At 49.7% G+C, this 8,870-nt stretch overlaps 1 protein-coding gene across 1 annotated transcript; it reads right to left on the reverse strand.

Annotated features, from left to right (window-relative positions):
• Positions 1-3,279: 3,279 nt before the first annotated feature.
• LOC119089822 (venom protease) lies at positions 3,280-4,218 on the reverse strand. Its single transcript, XM_037212639.1, has one exon. The coding sequence runs from the start codon at positions 4,216-4,218 to the stop codon at positions 3,280-3,282; it is 939 nt and encodes a 312-aa protein (XP_037068534.1).
• Positions 4,219-8,870: the final 4,652 nt, after the last annotated feature.

Genomic DNA, 8,870 nt, shown 5'->3' on the forward strand with positions numbered 1-8,870 from the left:
ATTCCTTGTGGCGACATGAAATTTGAATAGGTGTGTGTCTTGTTCATTTCTTAGAACAACACTATACATCTTTAAGTATTTTGAGCATTCGCTTATGATGTATGATTTCGTCCATATAGCAATGTTAGCTCGCCGTGCGCGTATCGTGGCTTCGTCTGTTGCGGCCGGTCGCCCACGCCGGTCGCAGAACGCTGTGTGGTGTTTTTAAAAACCACCGCTACTCAGAAACCGAAAAAGCTAGGAACACGTTTTTGGTGTCCAAACATGCGCAATGGATACTCTATAAGCTGCTGATAATTGGGCGCAATTGCACGATGTGCCGGAGACGTATACACAAAAATTTTAGGGAGTTGCGTCACCCTACCCATCATGGTAAAGATTTAGTAGCTCGAAAACTGACATGAAACTGCGCACGCTAATTTGCGATATTCGTTGCCGAAAATTGCAAAAGTCTACAGCTTTCAATGGAAAATATGTTATCCTACCGAAATTTCGATAGTCAGACCGGGCAAGATTTGGTGGGCAGAACTGACGGTTTTCCATAAGAACAAGTAAAAAGTCATTAGTACATTGCCTTAACTGTAATTATTTTATGGCTTTGTGTGGAAAGAGTGGACCTAAAACACCCTGCGTCATCTCTTTCCACCACCTGCCGGCGACGCCCATATTGTGTTGAAAGAAACCAAGGCGTTGGCGTTGACTAAGGCTTTGAAAATTACCACTATAGTGGTCAGTTCCATTTTTTGGTGAGATTATAATCTCATCGAGCTTACAGGGTACCAGGTTAGGGTGGTACATAGAAACTGGGGATGGTTATGATAAATATTTTCCGTCTATATCGAATTCTTGTAAAATGTCGTTTAGTAACGAGTGAATTGAACATAGCCCGCGAACCACACTAAAAGAAATAAAGGACGTTGCAGAAAACTGAGCATCAAGTAAAATAACTCTTCATAGCGAGGAAATACCCCAGTTCCGTGCTGGTCATAGAAGTCTCACTCATTCCGATATCTTAGACCGCAACCCAGGCCAAAAAGATGATGACTGCCAGTGTGTGTGTGTGTGTGTGTGTGTGTGTGTGTGTGTGTGTGTGTGTGTGTGTGTGTGTGTGCGTGTGTGTGTGTGTGTGTGTGTGTGTGTGTGTGTGTGTGTGTGTGTGTGTGTGTGTGTGTGTGTGTGTGTGTGTGTGTGTGTGTGTGTGTGTGTGTGTGTGTGTGTGTGTGTGTGTGTGTGTGTGTGTGTTGATTCTACCTGATATACTCGTGGACTGCTCAAAATATATGAGACATAACAGCAAAAAGAGCCTTTATGCCAGGCTCATGGGGCACCTCTTAATGTAGAAACGCTAATAGAAGACGGCTGCGCTGGCATCATGAAGTGGCGAGAATTTTTTTGACGGAATGCAACTTCTAAAAAATAATATGCCTTGCCGGCTTGCCAGCAATGCTTCCTGGCTGTGTACGGACTAAGGTGTTAAATGTTTTAAATAAAGTCCCGTTACAGTGCACAGCGGCACTGTCGTAAGATCATACTCGGGCTTTTGTGGTATGCCTCGCGAAATATGTGTCATGTAGGATTCACAAACCCACGACACCTTCCTGCACCACCGGTGATGTGGGTCAGCCGTGGCCTTGATGTGTTCTGTTGTTGGATGATACCTACATTGCACCTGGAAGTCGATGGGCGTGAAACTGTGCCTTTGAATGGAACGAATTCATGATTTTGATGTTGCCAGCAAGTCTGTTTTTGCGATGAAATTTTGCGTGCAATGCTTGTGTGTGTGTGTGTGTGCGTGTACGTGTGCGTGTGCGTGTGCGCGTGCGTGTGTGTGTGCGCGCGCGTGCGTGTGTACATGTATGTATGTGTTGGCATTTATGAAAGTATGGTGTGAAAGGAACGGGTCAGAATGGATTTCCACTTGTGGTGGTATTGGTACTCCTAGACTTTAAGTTTGTTGCTCCGGTTTGAGCTTAAAGGGCAGTGGGAATCGACACTTTTATGCAATGCATAAAATGCGTAGATTACCCATTCTATGTGCAATGCGTAGATCACTCTTACCCCTACCCCTTACACTTCTGTCTGCAATGCGTAGATTACCCCTTCTATTAGGGGGGGGGGGGGATCGGAAAGGGGTCGAGGGCTGCAGTATGGAGGGAGTCACGGGGACGAGCGGCGGATCCCCGGATAGTTGTGATGGTAATTGTCTGATAAAAAATTAGGCACGCACTGCAGCGATTGTTTGATATCTTTTGTCATGTCTGTCAAGCAGCGATCGTGATTTTTACGCGTCTGTGAAAACGACAAAATATTTTTATCTTCTATGTTGAATGTGTCATGTCGAGTTGTGGTAAAAGCTTGACTTGGAGGGCCACGCTTATAATTTATTTTTGCATCTGAACATGATATTTATTTTCATCTGGCCTAGGATTGGCATGAACAAAACTAACGAATAGCAAATGTAATACAAATGTCGATTGCCTCCTACTCTACACTGAACCTGTGCTCCCCCCACTCATGTTTAGTGCAAGATCCTGTTCGAGGCTGAATCTCTGCAACATATGGAGACGCAAAGTTGCTGGTGTTTCAAGATGGACGCTTGAGCCCAGAAGTCTTTGCACCCTAAATCACAGCAACAAAAGCCTTGTTGCTGCAGCTGCGACGACAGCTGCTGGGGAAATATGCATGGTCTTTGTCTACGGCAGGGCTATAAGATATCTGACTGATAATGAGCGCCTTAAAGGGAACGTTTCGCATTTAAATATGTCAAAACAAGCATCAGATAAAATGGAGCAAGATCACCAATAACTGGTGGTATACTGCTAAGTAGATAAGACTGCTCTAGACAACATAATTTCTCTGTCTAGTAAACATGTTCTTAGATACGCTATTGTTTGATTATGTATCGTACCTTATCGACACTTGATAGGTGGGTAATACAAAATAAACATGAAAAATATCTGTAAGCAAGGAAAATAGCCACTCTACGGCCGCTAGTACCATACCGTGCTAAATCTCTTGATACGTTTTAAAACGAGGGTTTTCATTTCAACTGTATTTGCTCGAAATAACGGTTCGCAACGACAACATTGTCTCTCGTCATATTCACTTCACGCACAACAGATTAATAACTTAAACAAAAAAAAAAACTTAAGACTGTTCTCACAAAGCAGCTTGGTAATAACCCACATCACATGCATGCTGTCTTCGTGCGGGCAGGGGCGACGCACCGGCGGAAGACTCGGTCGCGATCATCGGCGATCTTCGGCGGACGGCTCCGCATTACGATCGGGCCACCTCGCTCCTGATCCAGTCGATGTAGCTGGCGACACGCGTGTACAGGCCCGGGAAGTCACTGTTGCCACAGCTGACGCCTGCCAGCACCAGGCCGGCTAGCTGGTAGCGGCCGTCGGGCCGCTGTATGGCCAGCGGCCCTCCGGAGTCGCCTTGGCACGCGTCCATCCCGCGGTGGTGCGGGTCGGTCGCGCACAGCACGTTGCCACCGAAGCCGCCCGGAAAGCGGAAGCTGTACTGCGGTGTCTGCCGGAAAATCTCCTCGCACTCGTCGGCCGGCTCAACGGACGCGATGGCCTCCTGCAGCACGTTGGCCGCCGTCCTGTCATGGAATCTGAGCACACCCCATCCGACAACCCAGCCGATGCGGCCGACCAGCGTCTCCGCCGGGTCCGGCAGGCAGATGGGCTGCACGCCGGCGCCCAGCTGCACGGGCCGGTCGAGCTCCAGTAGCGCCAGGTCGTTCCGGCTGCGGTTGCGGTCCGGATGACGCGCGGCGCGGCGTACGGCGCGGTCCTGGTGCTCGCCGTCCTCGCTTGTCGTCCGGTCGTGCTCACCGAGCCGAACCACCATTCGCTCTAGATCTATATGCACGCAGTGGGCGGCCGTCAGCACGTGGCGCGGGCCGATGAGCGTTCCGCCGCAGGCCCAGTCCACGGTGCCGTTGGTGTGCTGTCGCGTCCCCAGCAGGGCCACCCACGGCCAGGTGCTGCGCTCGGCCGGCCGGCCGTTGGCGATGTTGAAGAATAAGTTCCTGCCGGTAATTCTGGGGCCACCGCGGCCGCAGTCCTCGGACAGCGCGGCTGTCCGTGGCGAAGGGGCCGACGCCGCCTCGCAGCAGTGTCGAAGCCGGCGGCTACGCCGGTCGTAGCCGCAAGGGCTAGCGCTGGGCGGTCCCAGCTCTGCCTGGCAGTCCTGCGGCAGCATGCAGACGCCGGGCTGGCCGCTGGGTGCCGTGCAGGCGGTGGGGCCCGGGAACAAGATGTCGTCGCCCCGGGACGAGAGCACGGCGGCGGCCCCGGTCGTCGCCAGAGCACAGAGCACGGACAGCAGCATCAGCATGGCTCGGGTCATTCCGACGGACATTGGGAATCTAGGACACGCCGGGGGGCGACTGCTAGTGGTGTCCGCCGGCAGCCGCATTTTATGGACAGCGGGCGGAAGTGTAGCCACACCGCAGGGAAATTATCTGCTTCCACTTCGTCGCGCATGGGCTGTGATGTCAGCGTATCCATTGCGACGGCAGACGAGACCACCGCAACGCGTCTGTGTGTTGCGCAAGGCTGTGGCAACGCACAAGACGAATAACGAATCTATTTCGAGTTACGTGCCGAGGAGCGGATTCATCATGCTTTGTGCGGTGTAATCCAGAGCGAAGAAATACCGGGATGGCGTTAATCTATTTTCCCGAGCAAATCTGACCGTCGTACGGTTTCCAAAACAGCGGGTCTTCTCAATATAACGAGCACTTTATTAAAAGAGACGCTTAACCACAATTTCGCTGCGAACGGGAGACTGATTATTTTCATCATGGAGCTCCAAAGTTATGACGCCGAAATGCCAATAATTTTAGAAAAGAAAGGAATTTTATAAATACAAAGGCTTTTCTTGCTCACATAACTTCAAATGCGAGTCGACGCATTGGTTGCGGTACTTGTTGAAACGGTCAATCTGGTGACTGTACGTTCCCGAGCCTGTACCTGATATGTCCTTCCCAACATCTACACATTCCGTCGGGTTCGCGTTCGCGTCATTCCGCGTCCGACATGCCCCCGCTCTCGCGTTCAGTACAGCGGTGCTGCTGTCGACAGAGTTCAGTTTCCGGGCAACGAGGAAGCGGTTGATGACGCGACGGAAGCAACGTCAGAGTTCCAAGACGCCATGGAGGTGTCTCCCTGCAATGTTGGCAGGGCATCTGCGCGCACCGATTGTGCCATGACGGAACTAAAATAAGCCGCTGAGGAAGCCGCTGGGGAAGCCGCGCCGGAAGAAGACTGAGGGATGGTTCCGGCGGGTTCAGAATGAAGCAGTCACCCGTGCCGCTTAAGCCTGCTCGTTTCGTGAAAGCTGACCCGTAGTGCACCGTAACGTACCCCGGCAACAGGCAACACTCGAAACACGGCTCACCACGGGCGTGGACAAGATGCAGCGGTAGTAGACGCGAGAGGCAATCAGCCTGAAGGGAGAAAGGTCAGGACTTTACGGCGTGTAGCCTGGCGTGCCAGTGACCCGACCTGAACTGCAGCTGGTATGTCACGATGTCGAGGTCGCCAGGTCGAGTTCACGATTCCCCCCATGCGTTTTTGTCTTGTACAGGTTGGGTTTGTGCGGTTGCACTTGCACTTTGTCATTGACTGGTCGGTCGGGCGCCAGGCCACCCCACGGCAGCCTTAAGCTGATGTGTTGCCAGGGAAATAAACATTAAAAATTAAAAAGAATATTTAAAAAATATTGGGTTCCGTAACCAATCCAGAGACCTCCGTGCCCTATGCGGTGTCACTCTGTCCTACTGGAGACACTCCTCGTCCTGATCACTCCGGTCAGGTCGTCCCAGGACAGACCGGAAGGAAAGTGTTATAGTGCTATAGTGCGGTAGTGATATAGTGCTCTGCGGTAGTGTTGACAGGATCCTCGTTCTCGTCTTTAAAGTATCTTCTGTTGCCGCGATTGAACAAATGTGAGATCACTGATGACTACCATTGCTTCCATCATGTTTTCCCATTGAATAGTATTTCGAATGCCCCCGCAGTCTTGATTAGACACGCACTTGTCACTGTTGAGTCAATGTGGGTCAATTTTATCTGAGCCACCTCGCTTAAACGGTACCTTTACTTCCACATAGAGGCAGTCTGTTTGATCTTCCTACAACTTATTTGCAAACCTGGTGCCGTTATCTTGTTAAACCGAGAGCTGAAAGCAAAATCGGGAGACTTCACAAGGTGCGGGGGTATGCGTTCAGACAGAAAATAACGGATATGTTAGCACAATGACGTTCGCACGGCTGGGGACCACAAGATGCACACGCCGCTCTTCGCGTCTGTAATATGAGGACTGCTTTCTTATCAGCCTTGGTGTGTGCCGAACCGTTCTGCGTTGTTGTGGAGCGGACATCAAGTTCTCAAGATCAAAAGATCTCGTCCAGACCTTTCCATTGATGCATTTCTGGGGAAAACGTCCACCCTAGGCATTGCTTGTTGAGTGAGCTCTGACCCCACCATCCGGTCGTAAAATTCCGGGTCAGCGGTAGAACTTCACTGAGAAACCTTAACTTCCTTCTCGACAGCGCGGGGGAATGCGAGCCCTGTCAGAAGGCTTTCTAAGAATGGCTCTCCGGCATGTCGCGCAATCGCGCCCATACTTTTGATAGCCTATGAGGCATTCATTGCGCGGTTTTGGCACGAGAACGTGGCCCTAGCGTTTTTGGTTTCGGAGCAGCAGAGTTTTTTTTTAGGTACGCCGCACGGCGATCTACGGCCTGTGCGGACGGCAACCAATGCGGCCGCGGAATGTGGGCGGCGGGCTGGCATTGACACGGAGCCTTACATCATACAGATATTGCCAAGACATATGAATCTATACGCCACGATACTCAGAATTAAACAAGGTCTACGCCTGCTTAGGTCTCGTGTCGCTGCAAGGCATAGTCGCGTACATATAAACATCTAAGTTAAGCAAAGTCGATTTTCGGAAAAAGTTGAGCTTTGAACTTTCACAATGCGGTCAATTATGTTCTAGCAGCCTGATAACCAATTAAGATTTTTTGTTGCGGCCAATCTACTTGTGCTTTCTGCTAGACTATATCTTTATATCGTGGAAACAGCGGGGGTGGCATCGCCCCCCCCCCCCCCTCTACCATTCAGCGTTATGAAAGACGGCGAATCGGGGAGAGGGTTAATGTGTCACAATGCTCTGCACGCCCCAGCCTGCTCTCTGACGTCATCTGACTATCAGCGCGTCCGCGGCCACCGGCTGCAGGCTATCCCAGGCAGGCGCAGCCAGCGAATGTTTAGAGCGACTCGAACCAGCACCGCCAGTGATGGGAGAATCAGAAGGCAGACGTTCTAACCGACTGAGCTATCGGGACGGAATCACATGCGTTTCGGGACAGCAAACTTAAACTACAGCTTGGCGGTATAGTTTCTACATGGCCGTATTGCAAAAAATGGTGTTAAGGAACTGAATCGTCATGTTTTGTGCAGTGTGCTTCAGCGCGAAAGAAATGTTCAGGTGGTGTTGCCCGAGGTTTGCCGAGAAACGATCTAACCATGAGCACAGTCTCCAAACGTCTGGTTCTCTCTAGACAGCGAATGAGGTCTATAAGGTCGTTTAACTACAATCCTCTGGCATACAGAAGGTCGATTAATTTCAACATGTGAACTCCCAGCACCCACAATGTCAAAACGCCAGGATTTCATAGCCTTTCTCCATTTTGCAACGTCCAACACGAGTTGACGCGTTGGTCGCACTCCTTTTCGAACGGTCAATCTGATGGCCGCACAGTGCCTCTCTATACAGTGCCGTTTCTACCCTCTAAGCCCCCACCAATCGCCTGAACTTCCGTTGAGAGGGTCGTGCGGTTCAGTTTCCTTCCGTTTAGATCTCCTAGCTGCATAGAGCATATTTCCGTGAAAGCATGACCTGTTTTCCATGAAATATGTTCGCGGGAATTGACATTGGTGGGTCTCATATAGGAAGCATGACGATGGCAACTCGGGCATCAGCTTAAAATGCTGCTTGGGTATCTCCAGCGCTTAAACATCTCATAAGTATCCCCGCAAACGCAGATTTACCTGTAAAAAAGTTATCCATTAGTAGATACATATGCATATATATATATATATATATATATATATATATATATATATATATATATATATATATCTATATCTATATCTATATATCTATATATGGATATATAAACCCGGCATACACTTCAAAAATATAAAGTTCTCATAACTTCTGCTACAAAACTTATACCGCCTTTACTGACACGCGACATTACCTTTACGGCAAAAAGCCATGCACGGCATGACTGCTACATGCCAATACGTATATACTACAAAACATGCCCGCAATTACTTCTACAGCAATGACTTATACAGCTTTCATAACATGCGCCATTACTTCCACCGGAAAACCTCATACATGCCAGGAGTTCGACACGACAAAACTTATGCTGCAAAAACATATGCCCGTTATTACTTCTACAGCAAAGACTCGTACATCTGTGAGTATGCGCCACATAGCGTGTACTTAAAACCATGATACGTGATGTGAGTGCTGCACCGCAAATCCTATAATTAAAGAACTTACGCCCTCGTTACGTCCACTGCAAAAACCCATCTAGACAATTCTTGAAGCGATACCATTTCTCGTGTCTACACCTATACGCGACATTTGTGCTGCACGATACAGGTTAAACATAACAAATTATACTTACCAGGACGCCTGCTCGTAGGTGAATCGCCAGCAAAAAAAAGGAAGCAAACAAACAAAAAACAGGGAGAACGAACACATGGCAGCCGTCGATGAAATCAGACCAGTGGTGCCCACCTCAAGTGGTGTAGATACATCAATGC

This window comes from Pollicipes pollicipes, unplaced genomic scaffold (assembly GCF_011947565.3).
Source record: "Pollicipes pollicipes isolate AB1234 unplaced genomic scaffold, Ppol_2.1 Scaffold_3087;HRSCAF=3621_pilon_pilon_pilon, whole genome shotgun sequence".
Classification (NCBI taxonomy): Eukaryota; Metazoa; Arthropoda; class Thecostraca; order Pollicipedomorpha; family Pollicipedidae; genus Pollicipes; species Pollicipes pollicipes.